This window comes from Mesoplodon bidens, assembly GCF_964165515.1.
Source record: "Mesoplodon bidens genome assembly, chromosome: 1".
NCBI classification, from domain to species: domain Eukaryota; kingdom Metazoa; phylum Chordata; class Mammalia; order Artiodactyla; family Ziphiidae; genus Mesoplodon; species Mesoplodon bidens.
The window spans coordinates 40880353-40898668 of record NC_138176.1 but is presented as its reverse complement, the minus strand read 5'-3'; the positions used below and the strand labels follow the sequence as shown (position 1 = coordinate 40898668).

Below are 18316 nucleotides of genomic sequence, written 5' to 3'. Positions count from 1 at the left end.
TAAGCCCGTGCGCCACAGCTACTGAGCCTGTGCCCTAGAGCCCGCGAGCCACAACTACTGAGCCCGCGAGCCACAACTACTGAAGCCTGCGCACCTAGAGCCCATGCTCCGCAACAAGAGAAGCCACCGCAATGAGACGCCCACGCACCGCAACGAAGAATAGCCCCTGCTCGCCACAACTAGAGAAAGCCTGCGCGCAGCAACGAACAGCCACACAGCCAAAAATAAATATTTTTTTTAAGTGAGAGAACTACTTAAATTCTACTTTAAAATATATAAAATAATGTCAGCCTAAAAAATAGTCTATACCTAAATATAACCCCGTTGTTTTAAAATTTATACTTCTAATTGACTGAAACATTTAGAGATTTTCTAAATGAGTTTGCATGTTGACACTGTCTAGATAAATGTGCCAAAGAAAAAGTGCCTTTATCGTAATACCTATATTTGAGGTTTATTCTACTTGTTCCTTGTAACCCTAAGGAAACAATTTACCAAAATTATAGGGAAGTGTTGAAATTATAGCATAAAAGTTTCTTTCCCCCTAAAATTACAGGTAAGAAAACTACAGCCTACAGAAATGAAAATCACTAGCTGTCTCTGGTTTTAAGCCCAATTTTGGTTTCCTGTAAATCTTTACACAAGTCACACCTCGAAAACAAGAGAACCATAAACCACCAGAGATCTGTGACATTTCGTGGAACCACAAGAGACTAATACTTTCATCTGAACCAAAGAACTATCAATCAACACCTATCCTTTAACCCCTTGCTATTTAAGGATCTGAAGGCCAGTAACATCAGCATCACGTGAGACTTAATTACAAAGACAGACTCTCAGGCCCCTTCCCAGAGCTGTTGAATGAGAAACTGCAGTTAATAAGATTCCCCAGGTGATTCAAATGCAATTTAGAGTTTGAGAAGCCCTGGGTTTCTTTAACTCCGAGAGCAGAGAGCTACAGAGGGGACCTTAACACAGCTAAATCCAGTACAAGAGTAGTTTCTAATATGACGGGGTAGTGGGGGAGGGGTGTAAAATCCGTAGAAAGAAAACTGAGACTACGCTGCGGATGAAAAATTGACAGGAGAATAACCCCGAAATATGGCCTCTGTCAGAGGGCCATCTGTGATTCAGGAAATGACTCTGAAAATAGGGTCAGAGTTATTTCAATGAGCAGAATTAGAACCAAGAATGGAGTAGAAATATGGGAAGACCATGCATGGATATCCTGGCACAGCATTAGAAGTCATGATATATTTTGTGAATGAAGTCAGAATCAGTAAATAATGACAATGAGAGCTAAAGTTTACTGCATGACTGTACCCTAGGATTCAAGGAGCTAAATCTATATTACATGAGTGAGCTCACTTTCGCCTCTCAACAACCTCACAGGGTTTTCAACAATTGAAGAGGCTGAGGCTTTGGTTGTATTTTACATGATAGTGTCAGGCTGGTAAGGAAAGAAGCTGGCTTTGGTTATGACGTATGTGACTTCATATATCTTCCCCCATCTGAGCTGACTGACTGACAGATGAAATTGCCCTGGGAGAAATAAAATCTGGACTAGTATTTGTCCAAATTGAAAAGCTCTAACATAGTCAAATCAGCCTCTAAATTGCGAACAGGCACTGAGAATACACAGATATATAAGCTTAATGTCGACCTGGGGAATCAGGCACAGGAATTTCTAGTGACATTCCTCTCCAGCCTACAGGCTGTTAGAACACCTACAAAAGGCCTCCACCCAAACCTCTAGATCTACAGCTCCACTAGATATGAAAAGTAATGCCTTCATCATTTATGAGGACTGAACAATAGACAATGAAAGGCGGAACAGAAAAGCTCCCAGGAAATAAGGCTTCCAGCCTGATGGAATATGAAACCTGTCAATAACCCCTAGTCATGGAGATGCACCCGCTGTGCAGGATCTCCACTCCGAAAGACTCTTCCGGGGACTTCAGTGTCTTTCCCTGAGGCTGACATAGCTGGTCCCCCGAGCATTCCTGCCTTATTATCATCCTTTCTGGGCAATTCATGGCAGTGTTTCATTTAAACCCAGGGCCTTTAAGAAACAGCTCTTCTAAGAAACTTATACAGTCTTCTAGAGTTGCTTGGGGTGTTAAACTGGGTAACAGCACATTTTGAGTCCTTTGCCTGATCATACATGTACACTTCAAATTTTTATAAAATGCAGACAGCATCTAACCATCTCATTTCCACTTGTCCCATTGTTCCAATTTATAAACGTCTAGTTTTCCTCATTTCACTCATCACTTAAGATGTTTACAATGGATTTAAGGAGAATGGCAAATAAGACACAGGGGGATCTAATCTCAGTTTTGTCACTAATAACCTTCACGTCATTGGAAAATCACAATATTTCTGAACCTCTAGATTTTTTTAAAAAATTTTTGTCATTACTGTTTTGTTCATCAAAGGGGATGAACAAGGATATCTCCTAAAATCCTTTCTAGGCATGAGGTTCTATAATGTGTTAATACCAGAACTAACGTTGCAAAGAACCTCTACAACTTTTCAAACCTTTCACTGTTATACATTTGCTAGCACTCTTACTTAGCACTTTATGCTCATCTTTTTTTATTCCACAAACACGTACAGAGAGAGTATCCCTGTATGCAAAGCCTTAGGGGAGGAAGCTCAGGGAGGTAAAGCAATTTGTTTAAAATCACACAGCCAGGGACCTCCCTGGTGGTGCAGTGGTTAAGAATCCGCCTGCCATTGCAGGGGGCACGGGTTCGAGCCCTGGTCCAGGAAGATCCCACTTGCTGTGGAGCAACTAAGCCCGTGCGCCACAACTACTGAGCCTGCACTCTAGAGCCCATGAGCCACAACTACTGAGCCCACGTGCCACAACTACTGAAGCCCGCCGGCCTAGAGCCTGTGCTCCACCACAACAGAAGCCACCACAATGAGAAGCCCACGCACCGCAACGAAGAATAGCCCCTGCTTGCCACAACTAGAGAAAGCCAATGCACAGCAACAAAGACCCAATGCCGCCAAAAATAAATAAATAAATAAAATTAAAAAGAGGATACAAAGATTACATTAACAGTCATATTAATCAAAAAAAATCACACAGCCATATGTGCAGGAAGAGTCAGAGGTCAACCTCAGATCTGTGGCTCTACAGCCCATTGTTTTAATCATCATGACAGTTTCAGGTCATTTCTCTAAAAGACTGGGCTAAAATCTCTCAGATTACTCCTCTTACTCTCCAAAATCAGTTTCACTTTTTGGCTTCAACCTCATGATTGATTATATGTGATATGACTGAATTCTGATCGAAATAAATGTTTGCAAAATTACCTTTCAGTAAATCTAGTTCAATACCATAACAATGATCAAAAAAAGGAAAGAAAACTCTCCCAGAAGTTGCCATCCTATAAAAAGAAAGCTCCACTGAGTATTTCCAATACCATATATGTCCAAATCTTCCCACTGGCCTTTTAAAAAAATGTAGCTGAGAGATTTGGAATTTGTTATTTTTCCCAAGTGGGAACAACTTCCCCAGAATCTTTAAAGTATCAAAAATGTATTTTGATGGAAAAAAAAAAACCACACAAACCACTGTGATTCTTGATGATGGACTTTAGCTATTTAAGAGCAGTATATACGAACAATTTTATCCTTACTTTCAATATCACATTGTAGGAATTCAAAAGTTTATTCAACTTAAAAAAATTAAGCCAAAACACAATATGGACTTTATAAATCTGAAAAGTAAAAGGGCATGTCAACATTACTTCAAAAGAGTGTTCTCATGAATGCAACTCAAGCGTAAAAAAGAAATAACTTTCCGCATGTTTCTGCTATAGTTGTATGTTTGATTTTTTAAAAATTCTGTCTGTCTTTAATGTAGAAAATTGATTTTGTAAATGCCACTCACATGCCTTTTATTCTTAATTGAAAAGGCTAGAGATCATTTATCTGATACAGAAAGTTTATTCATAGTCACAAACTAAAAACGTCACACTGAAAATTAGCAACGTTTTTGACCTACCACTCTCACTGTTTGGAATTTATCCCATATATAAATTAAAGACATACGAGAAAATGTGTATAAGAATGTTAGCTGCTGTGTGGTTTATGCTTACAAAAAACAAACAAACAACTATCACTATTAATAAGCTGAAGTACATGGATACAATAGCACAGTACACGGTTATTAGACCAATACGGACTAATCTGGAAAGAAAGGAGCTATAGTTAAGGAAAAAAAAAAAAAAAGCAGGTTGTTGAGGACTGTTACGGGATGATTCTACTTCAGGTAGAAAAACAAACAAACTAGTAACTCCAAATGAGTAGAGAAGTTCTCTATATAAAAAAGTTTGCATAAGCATACAGAAAACTTAACATTGGCTGCCTGCTGAAGGATAGGTGGGAAAAACTGAGAGGAGAAGACCAAATTTTGTACATCTTTTTATTTTCTGACAACCGGCATGCATTGCTTTGCCAATTAAAACAACCAAGGGAGTAGTCATAGTCCAAGGAAAGCTTAAAATAAGCAAATCTGAAATATCAAGAAGCATGTCCAGATTTTAACATGGTGATTATGGGTGCAGAGCCACACAAAAAAACTTTAAAAAAAATTGCTATAGGGACTTCCCTGGTGGTCCAGTGGGTAAGACTCCATGCTCCCAATGCAGCGGGCCCAGGTTCGATCCCTGGTCGGGGAACTAGACCCTGCATGCATGCCACAATTAAAAGCCTGCACGCCCCAATGAAGATCCCGTGTGCTGCAACTAAGACCCAGCGCAGCCAAAATAAATAATAAAATTATAAAGAAATATTTTTTAAAAAATTGCTCTAATATCAAGAAGCTCAGTGAGTCCAAGGCCTGTCTCATCCTGTGTGGACATCCCTGGTAATACCCTGGAGAGGCTAGATAACCAGAGGATTTCAAGGCAGTATGTTTCCAACCCTGCTTCCACACTTCAGAAATTTGCCTTGCCTTGATAACAAACCAGAAAAAAACAAAATGTATTGCTACTTACCTCTTGCTTCACCGTGTCTAATAGTGACTAGATTTCCTTGTTTTTTTAGCCCTACAGACAACAGAAAGCATACCCTACATTTGATCTACCCTTGGTCCTTTCTTGCAGTCATCGACTGTTTAACATTTTTTTTCCTATCCTAGGAAAAATACGACTGCCCCAAAGAGCAGTTTTGTATATGGACAGATTCAAATAAACATATTTCAGAGTTTTGAAACACTTTTTACAAAGGCAGCTTATTGTCAAATAGGGTATCAAATTGTGCTGTGTTAAATATTCTCTATTTCCCCTATTGCTTGTTTATCTAAGTACAATATAACATAATATCTGAGCAAAGAAACCCATGAAAGAGGCCATGTGATCACACGTGAATTCTTTTTTATGCACAGTACAACTTCATTTTGGCACTGACCCTTGGTTACTGGGACAGACCAAAATAAGTACATTTCTCCTCAGTGTTAAATCACAAATGCTGTCATCAGCAAGACTACTTCACTTCCAGTCCCCTGGGGGCTCCCACATGAGAGGGGTCACAGACTGAATGAAATAGCCTTTTACAGGAAGACTGAATGGCACTTTCCAAGGGAATATTGATTCAAAAACTTACAGTCCATTAAGTACGATGCACAATCTATCCCTTTGTGGTAGTTCAGACTACACTCATTTCTTTTTACCCTAGAATTGAAAGGCAGTTTATATTTAGGGCATCCCATAAAACATTTGGCTTTTCTCTTAAAAAATTATTTAATGTATGTAAATAATCATATTAACTGGAGAGTATTAAAATTTTTTCTAAAAAGGACCTCAGACTGCAACAGGCCATGTTAAGATTTACCTAATTATGTTCTAGAATCACAGAGTTATCAAGGAGATCAAACAACCTATTAGAAGCTATTAGAAGTTTCGTCTAATAGCTGATTTTTTCTTATAATAATTGTCTTTTAGCTCGTTATGGGGGGAGACAGGAGTGTGTAGGAAACCATTCCCTTTACTCTATCTTCTCACACATATATTTTTTTACTACTATTAATTTTCCATTCTTTCTCTCAGTTTTCTTTTCTCTGCCAAATATGAGTCCAGAGGTTTCCTCACAGGGGTTTTAGGAATCTCCCTCAGACCAATATCAATGTAAAAGAGCTCTCTATGCAAAGTGCACTATTGGTTTCTCTTTTGGTTTAGACCAAACACTAAAGAAGAACACTGCACCATGGCTTTTTAAGCACATTCCCTCAAATCACTACTAATTGGAGAACTATAATACTATATGTATTCAATGATACACTTTCCAAACACTTGAATCCTCATATTAAGAAAGTTATGTTTGGGCTTCCCTGGTGGCGCAGTGGTTGACAATCTGCCTGCTAATGCAGGGGACACGGGTTCGAGCCTTGGTCTGGGAGGATCCCACATGCCGTGGAGCAACTAGGCCCGTGAGCCACAACTACTGAGCCTGCGCGTCTGGAGCCTGTGCTCCGCAACAAGAGAGGCCGTGATAGTGAGAGGCACGCACACCGCGATGAAGAGTGCCCCCGCTTGCCACAACTAGAGAAAGCCCTCGCAGAGAAACGAAGACCCAACGCAGCAAAAATAATAATAAATAAAATTAATTTTAAAAAAGAAAGTTATGTTTTCATTTATATGTGGAAGCTAAAAAAAATAAAGCAAACGAACGAATATAACAAAACAGAAACAGGCACAAGATAGAGAAATCAAATTACTGGTTACCAGTGGGGAGAGGGAAGCGGGGGCAAGATAGGGGTAGGGGATTAAGAGGCACAAACTACTGTGTATAAAAGCTACAAGGAAATATTGTATAGCACAGGGAATATAGCCAATATTTTACAATCACTTTAAACAGAGTACAGTCTCTAAAAATATTGAATCACCATGCTGTACTAATATAATATTGTGAATCAATTTTACTTCAATAAAAAAAGAAAGTTATATGTTTAAGAATATATTTTAATATTCAACTAAAGGACATTCCAAACTACTAGTTGTACAATTGCTAAATATTATACTCCTGCTGCCATCTTGTGGTAATTTTTGGAATCTTCTTGCTTGCTGTCTTTTCCTCCCTCCCTCCCTCCCTTCCTCCCTTCCTCTCCCTCCACCTTCCTTTTCCCCCACCTTTTGGAGGGTACCTATATCCAAACCTTAATGAGTCCCTTTCTTAAGTAGGTAGGGAGACAATCAGCACTATAGTCTGAAAGAAGAACGGATTGTTGCCAATTCCTCCTCCTCCTGTAATATATTCCCTCCTTTCTCCTTATATTTTTCTCATTTTTCCCCAAAACCATTCTTTTAACAATAATACTTTTTTTTTTTTTTTGTCGGTACACGGGCCCCTCACCACTGTGGCCTCTCCCGTCGCAGAGCAAAGGCTCTGGACGCTCAGGCTCAGCGGCCATGGCTCACAGGCCCAGCCGCTCCACGGCATGTTGGGATCCTCCCGGACCGGGGCATGAACCCGCGTCCCCTGCATCAGCAAGCGGACTCTCAACCACTGTGCCATCAGGGAAGCCCAACAATAATACTTCTTAAACAAATATCTATCTTTTAGATTAATCTAGTTTCCTACAAGTAAAGAGAATACAGATTATAGGAAAATATATGTGCATTTTATGAAAGACTTTGCCTTCCAAACTTTTTCCAAATTGTACTTTTACAGAGAAAGAAAGAAAGCATCCTGTATTTCTGGCTACAAGATGCCACACAGCCACAGATGCCGACTCTCAGGGTGCAAGGAGGAGCCCTGGGGACACACTCTGGAAAGAGAGCTGCTGAGCAACCCCAGGCTGGATGGAGACCAGAGGCCTGGCATCCCTTTATTACTTCCCAACTGTCCCCTTCACCTACGGGCCCTGCTGCGGCATGGCAAAGGAATTCATAAATCTGGGGGTAAATCACACATTTCTCTGATGATATATTAAATTGAGTAATTCTTAACCAGACTGATTTACCATCAGAGCAAGAGTGTATTTTATAAAAATCACCTTTTCCATCTAACTCTATGTCCCCACTCCAATTCCTGTGGAGAAACTTACTGACAGCCATCCAAGGAGTCACCCAAAGACAGGTATAGTGAGAACTCGATTAGCCAGAATCTTCCACAACATGGAGGAGATGAGGATGGAAACAATCTGTTTCGTTCCTTGTTGAAAATGACTTTAAAACCTTCTTTCTGGGGCTGCCCTGGTGGCGCAGTGGTTGAGAGTCCGCCTACCGATGCAGGGGATGCGTGGGTTCGTGCCCCAGTCCGGGAAGATCCCACATGCCGCGGAGCGGCTGGGCCCGTGGGCCCGTGGGCCATGGCCACTGAGCCTGCGCGTCCGAGCCTGTGCTCCGCAATGGGAGAGGCCACAACAGTGAGAGGCCCGCCTACCGCAAAAAAAAAAAAAAATCTTTCCCTCTTTTGTGTTATTTATATCTATGTTATTCACAATCTGTATTTTTCTATATTTTCCTTTAAAATCTATGAACCCTTAAAATGAGGCATTATTCTAAGCAACAGTAGCCACATGGCATAGATTTAATGTGATTGTTACATCTTTTCCCTCAGTACATTAAAATCCCTTACTGTTAATATAAAATAAATGAACTTGTGTGCCACCTAGAAGCATCCCTGATGCCACCAGTATATGAACATCACACTTTGGGAAATGGGGCTCTGACGTATACATGCTAAGTACAGTAAATCTAACAACGATTATTTATAGATAAGTAGCTTTAAGTGTCACAGCATCAAGATTTTGATATTTTAGAGCCATAGTTCAGATCAGAAGTTCTCAAACATTTTTTCTGCAGTGACTCACGGGATGGATGATGTTCTCACGTGCAACACACTCTTGTGAAAAGACCGACTGTGGGTTCTGTGCAATTTCCTGCCATATATTTGTCATCCTCCCAGTCGGGGAAGCCAATCGGAATGCAAGTCAAAAACCATCCCTAGGGAGGTGCCTGTGAATGCACTCAACCTTGTTTCCTAAGAAGCAAATAATTCATGAAGTTTGATTTTTAACCTATTATTTACTCATTTTAACCTTACAACTAATCAAACACACACCACTTTGCGCCATGACACCACAGGTGAAATCTGCTGAAGTAAGACATGAAATTTCATCCTGAATATTTTAGAGTGAACTTATTCTCTGAGAGAAGACTGAATTGAATATGAATTGGTTCTATCCTCTAGAAGGTTTCAGGGTGGTTTTTTTTTTTAAATTTGTTTGTTTTTAATACATTCTAGATGTGTGCTGTTCTTACCCTGCCTCTGAAAATTAGCACGTGGGAAGAGAAATGTATGGTAAGCTGAGGGTTGTATAGGGTTGGAATTTTTACTATAAACAGACCTGGTTTCTACCCAGGGGTTTACAGCCTAACATATAAAAGAATTTTCTATTTTGAGAATTTTTAGCATATGTAGTGAAGTTCCTTGGTGGTCGTGTGAGACATGAAATTAACATTACCCACACCATGAGGGCAATGAAAGTCATCAAGAAAAATACTAACATTTACCCAAAGGCTTTGGATTTGTTCATCAGGCGATACAGTTGAACAAACAGACCTGCAAGTATTTGTAAGAGGCAAATATACAAGTGTTTTACCATTCCCTATAAGGTTTGTCAGTAGCATTTTTGCAGCATTTGAGGTCAAAGTGCTCAAATAAAGACACATCTGAGGATTTAAAACACATTTTGAAGCCCTCTCTAAATTGATATATAAAGGAGGAGCAGTTTGAATTAGCAATAAGTCAGAGAACGTAATTTAAGAAATGTACTTGTATAATCTTTATCACAAGTAAAAAAAAATTCAAACTAAGCCCTATCAAGGTAATTACAGCAGATGTCTTACTGGATTTGTCTGATTAAGGCAAATTCATTTATTAAATAAACACTCAGATGAAATCACCATGTTTTCCCCTTACACACCAAAGTGCTATCAGCATGCTCATCCACGTAATAAAATCAACCCAAATCAACTCCTAGTATCAACATGTTGACTGTTTAGGACTAATTTCCAAGAATATGCCAAATCAACGTGCACTAAAAAAAAGGTTAACCACACAGCCAACACATTGGATAGGACAAATTATAGAAAGTATTTTACAACTTTCTAGCTAATATAAACTTTATATTGATTGAATTTAAAACTCCACTATTTTCTAAGGTAGCATGGGTTTCTATTATATGCCCACATAAAAAAAAACAATATGAAAATGTTTAAAATAAAAGCAACATAACGTACACTGAAGTCTGCGACCCACCAACAATGTTTAGGGAGCAGCACAGAGTAAGGTTAAGAGTTTTTTAAAAGGAAGTCTGTTGTTCAGAACAACAATAAAGAGATTAGTTCTATCAGCCTTTATATAATGAAACAAATCCATTTCAAAGATACATATTTTCTGGAAATATCTATTTTTCATTGAGAAATATTTTAAAGCATTGTATATTTTCAATATGAGCAATTATTTTTAAAACTTTAGGAAATTCAAATTGTACAATATCTTAAAAATCTGAAATATCTGAAGACATGAAAGATTTTAAAAGGTTAGAGTACTGTTCTGAACAAGACCTCTGTTCTACGTTTGCGGTTGTATGAGTTTTGCAAATGAGAGATCTGGCAGGAGTTCCAGATGTCAAGCTAGAAGAGAGGAACCAGGGACCCAAAAGAGAGATGCACAACACAGGCAGATCCAAGAACAAAGAAAAAGAAGGTAAAAAAATCATTACTGGGTAAAAGCAGGAGGTAGTAAGTACTTCGATAAAAAGCAACAGAGATTGGTTCTAGTACCCTGCTCTGGGAGACAGTATTGGACTGTGTGTCTTAAGACCAAGCACAAGCATTTGACAAGCTGCAAGATGCTCTCATCTATTTCATGATAATAGCCCAAGAAGTAAATTCTCCTTTCCCCAAGAAATTGATTGGGCCAAACTAGAGGAGTTTCAGAATAATAACTACCATAAGAAATATAAAATCATAAACTGAATAAATCGGCAATTTGTGTGTGTATGTATACATATATGTACATACTCACATACATACACAATACTCATACACATAAATATATACATATAGCCCCTTTTCTCTTCGGGGATCCAACAGCACAGGACACTCACAAAGCTAGTAGTCATTTTTGACAATTTCCAAACTTCTGAGCTTTCACTTTTGTGAAACAGGATATGCTATCCCTGGTTTATCTCAGAACTCACAGTAACTTCCAAGAGCTACAAGAATCTGAGATAACATAGGGTCCTGAACTCTGATAAGCAAATTCTCAGTGGCAAATGAAAATAATTATTCCTACTCAGAGCAACTATGAAATCACCTGAAAATCTTATCAAAAGAAAGGGTTTGAATGCACTCTCAGCATCTCCTACACAGTGTGGGGAAGGGGCACTGGGCAACAGCCACTTAGTAAGGAAAGAGGAAAAAGATAGACCATCTTTTGTTTTTTCAGGTCTTTTAGAAATATTTTCATGAGGGTCAGTCAAATCTCTAATGAACACATGATTAAATGAAAACTTGCAACCTATACATGTATCAAGGATTCAGATGGAACAAGAACTCCTGGTGTATTACAAATATATCTGGAAAATGTACTTGATCTCAGAGCCCAAACCAACACCAAAGCAAAGTGGATATGTCTTAAATAATAAGTATAAATAGATAATAACTTGGAGATATCAATTCACCAACTCCGGTACTGATGCAAAATTAAGAAACCTACATTGTCTTTCTGGTCCCATTTCCGAGATCTTTTAAAAGGCGCTTCAGTAATGATTGGCTCAGTTTTCTCATCACTAAAACCAGAGTACTATCTACCTCCTGTGCCTCTTCGACTGAATGTAGGTGTGAGGTGATTATGCTCGGAACCTGTCCTCTTCAAATTACACGCGGCAAGACACAAGGATCTTGACAAGCAGCCTGCCTAAGAATTCTCCCCTCACCTCCTCAGCTTTTCTCCCTTTCAACTCTCATCATAAATATTACTCCTCTGAGTAAACTAAACGAAGGTCCTCTCCCAGAAGCTCCTGCTAAAACATTACCATGTTAATCCAGAAAGGATAATTGGTTAACACATTGGTATGTTGTCAGGGAGTAATAAATTCCTTTGGATGGAAGGATTGGTAGGGATGAAGGAATCAGCAGGAGGGGTCTGTAAGGCAAAAGGCAAAGGGTAGAGTGAGTGATATCCAAAGGCAGCAACCAAGATCCTTTTCACATCCTTCCTGACTGCACTATTCATCAGCGCCACCTATGACATGACACTGAGCTAGAGAAGTTGAGTGAGGAAGGAAGAAGAGGGAATGATTAGGAAAGACAATTCCCAGAGCAGGACGGCCTGAGGAAATTCTGGCCTGGCACAGCACGCCCAAGGCGTACGTGCTGGATACAAGGGCTCATCGGTCGCTTTTTCATAAGGTCAGTTTTGTGCTGGCTCTAAGACTTCTCAAAAAAAAAATCCTATTCTAATTTAGGGCAGGTTCTTTTCCTCCTATATGGAAGGATTCACCAGTTAGTAAGATGGAACTGGCCAGATTCCAAGGCTATAGATTATAACTGCTGAGAACTGGGGCTCTAAAAACTGCAAGATTGGGGTTTCAAACATGTCTGGTATTTCCTAGCTGTGAGATCTTAGGTAAGTGAATTAACTTCTTCAAGCCTCAGAGTCCTCACGTGAAAAGTATATATGTGATCTAGGACCACTGGTAGAAAACAACGAGCTACCGAAAGTAAAGAGCTTAGCACTGTGTTAACATCACTAAGATTAGCTATCTTTATTATTCTTAGCATCGCTAGTTTAAAGCATTGTGTATTTTCTATGTGAACAATTAATAAGCTGGGCCCAGAATTCCACCAGTACCCGCTCATTTCACTGAAGTTGCTTATATCAAAATTAGGCCAAATCCTTTGATTTAGTCTGAAGGTTAAACCAGCTGAAATGAATCAGAGATGCAAAAGGCAAAGAGTTTTCTGGGGCATCCATTCCAAAGCATCCATGTTCCAGTGGAAGAAGGTACAAATTCCAAAGGATGAATTTACATCATCAAGAATCAAGGGATTTGTGACAGGAATAGCTCAAGTGGCTTGGAATACAATATATTATTCCTGTAACAGATTAATACTGATTCCAGCCTTTGCTTAAGCTAATTTTAAAAAATGACAACTGTATGCAGTCTTCTGAGCTAACTGGGTGGTCAAAATAAGGAATTTAGGTGTGTATAAAAAGTTAAGGGGGAGAATTAGGATATTAGCTAATTCTTGATGTGGAATATATGCATGCAGGGAATCAGAAGTTCACAGAAAGCCATGTGAAATACTCAGTTATTTGGCAGAAAGTTAGATATAATTGTAAAGTATCATCATCGTCATCCAAAACAGCCTACAGTTTTCAGTGATTATCACTTGATCTCTACTGGGCATTTCTAAGGGGTCTGAAAATGAGGACTGCAATAAGTCGGATGTTTTCTTTTTAAACATGATCATCATACTGTACACTTGATACTTATGCTGTGAGCTCAGATCTTCCCTTTCTCTAGTATAATTTTCATCTAAGCATTCCTTAGATACTTAGATCATTCTTAATGGAGATTGTGCATTATACCCTCTGTGGACACATGGAAATCTGGCTAATTGGACTGACTTGATTACAATAGTCGGTGAATTCTCCCATTTCCTTCCACTGCAATAACTGCTGAAGATATTTTTACCACCGATTATGTAAATATTTCAGATTGCAATCATTTTCTAAAACAGTGGTTACAGGCAAAAGTTCTTTTATCATTCTGCCCACCAAACAATTCCTACACTTTCAAAATATGTTTCTTTTCTTGTTAGCATAAAAACTGGGTGTCCTAGTAAAGTTTGAAACAAACCCATAGCATGAATAGCTATCACTAAATCCTACAGCAATTGCAATTGAACATTAGGTTTGTGATAAAGCAGTCTCCTTCAGCCCCAGTAAGTGCATCAGGATGGCACAACTTTTAACAAAGGATGCACAAGCTGATGGAATGTCTACTCCCCAAATCCAAATATCTGAAAATTAGCAAATACACTTTTATTTTGAAAGCATCTTGTTTGCTGTTAAATGTTGTATCCCAGATATACTTTTTAAATTATTTCTTTTCTTGGCCAAAGTAAGGTGTCTCACCAATGATAATTAAGTTAGTACTGTCTCTTTAAATGCTAGGATGAGTACCTAATTCCAGAGGTTACTATGCCCATATATTACACCTGTCAAAATTCTTTAAACTCTAATGAGTCAGCTTGCTGAAAATACACTCCACGCTTCCATTTGAAAGTATAAAGCTAAGTGCTGAGTGGGGAAAAGTTTACACTCAGTCCCAGCGTAAACCAGCGCACAGAGGAAGTGGAAAAGCACTTCAGCTAGCTGTTGCAGACACAAATACGCGCCCGACCGACCGCTACTGCGTATGATCCACTCTTTTGATGAATGTTCTTACCCCTAACCCGAAAACGTCGGGAGTGTGTGCGTGGGGTGGGGGTGGGGGTGGGGGTGGGGGTGGGGGGCGGTTAAAAAAAAAGGAAGATGATGTGTACGTTTGAAAGATCAGCCATTTCCTCTCAGTACACACAAAAACGCCTCTCATTCCTAGAGAGATTTCTTATCAAGGAAAATAAAAGTGCCTCTGAGAGCTAGCTCCTGAATGAGAGTGGACTCTGGGAGTTTCCTCTCCTTTCCTCTCTAGACCCCGGTGAAATCTCCTTTTTGCTACGAGGTGGTGCTGGTTGCTCTCTGAGGGGCACAGTCCAGACACAGAGATCTGAAATTTCAAAAATGCGATAAAGCCCCAGCCGGTCAGCCCTAGGAGGCGAACAGCTGCCGGGTGACCGCTGATGAAGTGGCTTCTTCAGGAGGTGGGCAGATTGATTCCAGCTGCTGAGAGCGGGGCAGGGCAGTGGCCGAGGAATGCGCAGCTCAGCTGAGGCAAGACACAGCAGCTTCCCAACCAAGGGCAAGGCCAAATGTTAGCTATGATTGCAGTCTTGGCCTGAGAGAAGTAAGAATGCCATTGTTCCATTTGATAAGGACTTCCAAGGCAGCCTGGGCCAAAAGGTGCTATGTGCACGGTGTCATTTTATATGTGGAGCATCGCTCAGGAAATCTGAAAGCTGTCCCTCGAGACGTTGGTTCAGAGTGGGCCTGCAGTTCCCAAGGTGAATCCTTTCTGCCTGATTCCTGTTTTTCTTCCTCAACCCACTCCCAGCTCCTGGCCCTTTTCTAACAGCTCTCAACTCCTCCCCAGACTCCTTTGCTCCCCTCTCCCCAACTCCCACACGCAAACACTGTAATCAGTACACAACTGAAACAGACAAGGAAGGGGTGCGGCGGAGGAGTGGGGGACATCCAGAGCCCTGCAACTGGCCTGGATGGAGACATACAAGAGGACATGCTCTTTAGAAGCACTGGCCTCAAAGTCAGAGAGCTTAGGGGGAAGGACTTATGTAGGGGTCCCCTGAGGGCCCCAAACTCAGACGCCAAGTGATCTAACAACAGGGAAGGGGTAAGAGGTAGGTGGGCATGAAGGCACGCCTAATGGAATATTCAATATCCTGAGAAATGCACTTTGGGCCGTGCACTTCCAGAGACTAAAAGCCAGTAATGGGCTTTGGAGTCTGCACTTCCTCTCCCTAATGTCCAGAGGCGCTTTAATGCTGCAGCCAATCGATCAGCCTTCTCCGGTGAAGGCGGCCAGTGGAGAGCAAAAGCTTCCTACTTGTGGCCAAAATCGCCCGGCCTCCTCTGCACACCACGAAAGAGCGACAACAACTTTGAACTGTCAGGACTTGGCTCTCAACGTGCTGGGAGAAGGAAAGGAAGGAGCCTGGAAGCGTCCAGAGACATAGCTTCCCCTCCCTCTTCATCCCAGCTTTTCCAGGGAGAGACTCAGAAGGAAGACAAACAAGGAGGGGGCATTATCCACCCTGGGACAGGGCTGACCAGTAGCCCCAACCCTGCTTCAGGTGCAAGGTCACCGAACCGCCTCCAAGCCCTGGGCAGCCCAAGATGTGGCGCTTCTGGAAGGGACACAAACTGAGCAAAAGAACATCCAGAAAGTGGGGTTTCTTTACAATCTCCTGCTGACATCGCTTGCTGCCTGGAAAGTGACCCTCAGAGGCTGATTCCAGCCACGGAGACGCACCCCAGTCCCGCCTCCCTCCCCCCACCCCCTCTGCGCCTTCCCAGCGAGGCTTGGGCTCTTAGCGAGTTCAGTCCCTAAATTGAACCCAACCCTGTCCATCCTCCCGTCGCCGCTCCCAAGAGGCTCCAGCGGCGCACTGAGCATGCCCTGTGGCCTGGCTTTGGGGGTCAACTCCGGGAAACTTTCCGGGCCCCGGGATGGGCCGGGTTCTGTCCCCCGCGGGCGCCCCCCCACACCCAGGGGTGCGCGAAGGAAAGACCGCGCGACTGCAGCCGCGTGCGGAGCGGCCAAGTTAGCGAGCGCGACAAAACTTTCCATGCTCCTTCTTCCCACCCCACCTCACCCCGCCACAGGGGCGCGTCTCCCCGAGGAGCTCGGCTTTCCCAGCCCGGCGGAGACAAGCACAGCACGTGATGGGCAGAAATAAAAATAAACACTTCCCATTCCCGGCCCGCGAGGGCCGGCCCCCACTCGGCGCGCTGCGGAGAACTAGGGGCGCCCTGCGTCGAGCAGCCCCCGAGCCGCCGCGGCCCGGAGCCCCCAGCCCCCCGAGCCGCCGCCAGGACGGCCACCCGGCCCGCCCGCCGCGAGGGGTGGCCCCGCTCCGGCCCTCCGCGCCGAGCCCCGGCGCCTACCTTTCGGATTTGGTGAACTTCCGGAATGCCTGTCGGAGGTCGTGGAAGGACCTGTACGTCTGCGGCTCGGCCGAGATGCCCTGTGCCCGGGTGGTCCGGGGGCCGATGTGGGTCGAGGGCACGGGCAGCACCGACTGGCACTTATGGAGCTTCCTCTTCAGCTCCTGGATTTCTTCCTCCTTCTCTGACAGCCGCTTCTCCAGCTCTTTGATCCTCTCTTCCTTGAGCATGAGAATCTTGGCAAAGTCTTCCTCTAGCTCGCTCATGTTTTCCCTGAGCCCCTCCGCGAAACTTTGTCTCGGGCGGCGGCGGCGGCGGCGGCTGGGACGACAGCCGGGCGAGGCGAGCGCGGAGTGAGCGAGTGAACGGGCGCTAAGTACTCGAGCGCAGCGGTGCTGCTCCTAGCGCGGCGCGAGAAGCCGCTTTTCTTCGATCCGCTTCTGCTGAAGGGACTAAAAGCACCGAGGGGAGGATGAGAAGTCTAAAAGCGAAGGAGAGGAGAGGCAGAGTGCTAATCGCCAGTCTCTCCGGGGAATAGGTGATTGTCTTTCATTGAGAAACCAATTAGAGCTGCCCTTCCTCCCCTGAGACCCCCTCCCCCGTCCCCCTTTCCCAATCACTTCGTGAGAACACGGCGCGCGCGCCACCCCACCGAGAGCCTGCTTTCTAGCTGGGAGGGTTAGACCAGTGAGCCTGGTCTCACCTCATCACATAATAATCACTCTTGCACGCTGTATGGTGCCAAAGGAAAGGGGTGGGGTGGAGGTGGAGGGGAGAGCTTTATGCCACTTGATCCTTGAAATAGCAACAATTACCATGTGATCTGGCAGATGACGCAGCGCTTGTAACTGGAGCCTAAAGACTTTGTGGTGTGTGTGCGTGCGTTTGTGTGTGTGTGTGTGTGTGTGTGTGTGTGTGACATTTCATAAATATTAAACTGCCTTTAGACAATAACCTGCGTGAATTCATCTTTGTTTTCACCTTTTACTTCTGCTCTGGATGATAAGGGGGTGTGTGTGTGTTTCTAACTGGGAAGTTCTGTGGTTGTGACCCCAAGTAATAAGAATGACAGAGCACCCGCAGTTCCAGGTGTTTTCAGCATAAAATTTTAGTGGAAATAGTAAACTAAAATTGTTGGTGGGTAAGTTGGATGAATTACTCATAGGGTAATGAGCCAATGTTTACCGAAAAGAAAAAAAGGTCCATGCATCCATCGTAAACTTCTTAGAGTTTGGATTCTATTTCATCTGCTACAGTTAAAATTTGTATATTGAGCATGCAAATTATATCACCATACCATCTTATATGGTTGCGAATTGAGGGCTACCAGTGCTAAACTGCTGGCTCACCCTACCAGCTCCTGTTTTAGGGAAAAATAGCTTCTGTTATCTGTATTTCTCCCTCACCTGTGCATCCATCACCACAGTCTCTGCTAAAGGGATTTTTATACTCATTTGAACCCGGAGTATTTGCTATTTCCTATACTTTATTTTTT

General features: G+C 42.4%; 1 protein-coding gene across 1 annotated transcript in view; it reads right to left on the bottom strand.

The window, feature by feature from the left end:
- The window catches only part of PRKG1 (protein kinase cGMP-dependent 1), a 1281256-nt gene extending 1263539 nt beyond the window's left edge, over positions 1-17717 (bottom strand). Inside the window, exon 1 of the mRNA XM_081245892.1 lies at positions 16822-17717. Coding sequence (XP_081102018.1) covers positions 16822-17087 — 266 coding nt within the window. The 5' untranslated portion in view covers positions 17088-17717. The remainder of the gene's footprint in view (positions 1-16821) is intronic.
- Between the last annotated feature and the right edge of the window lie 599 nt (positions 17718-18316).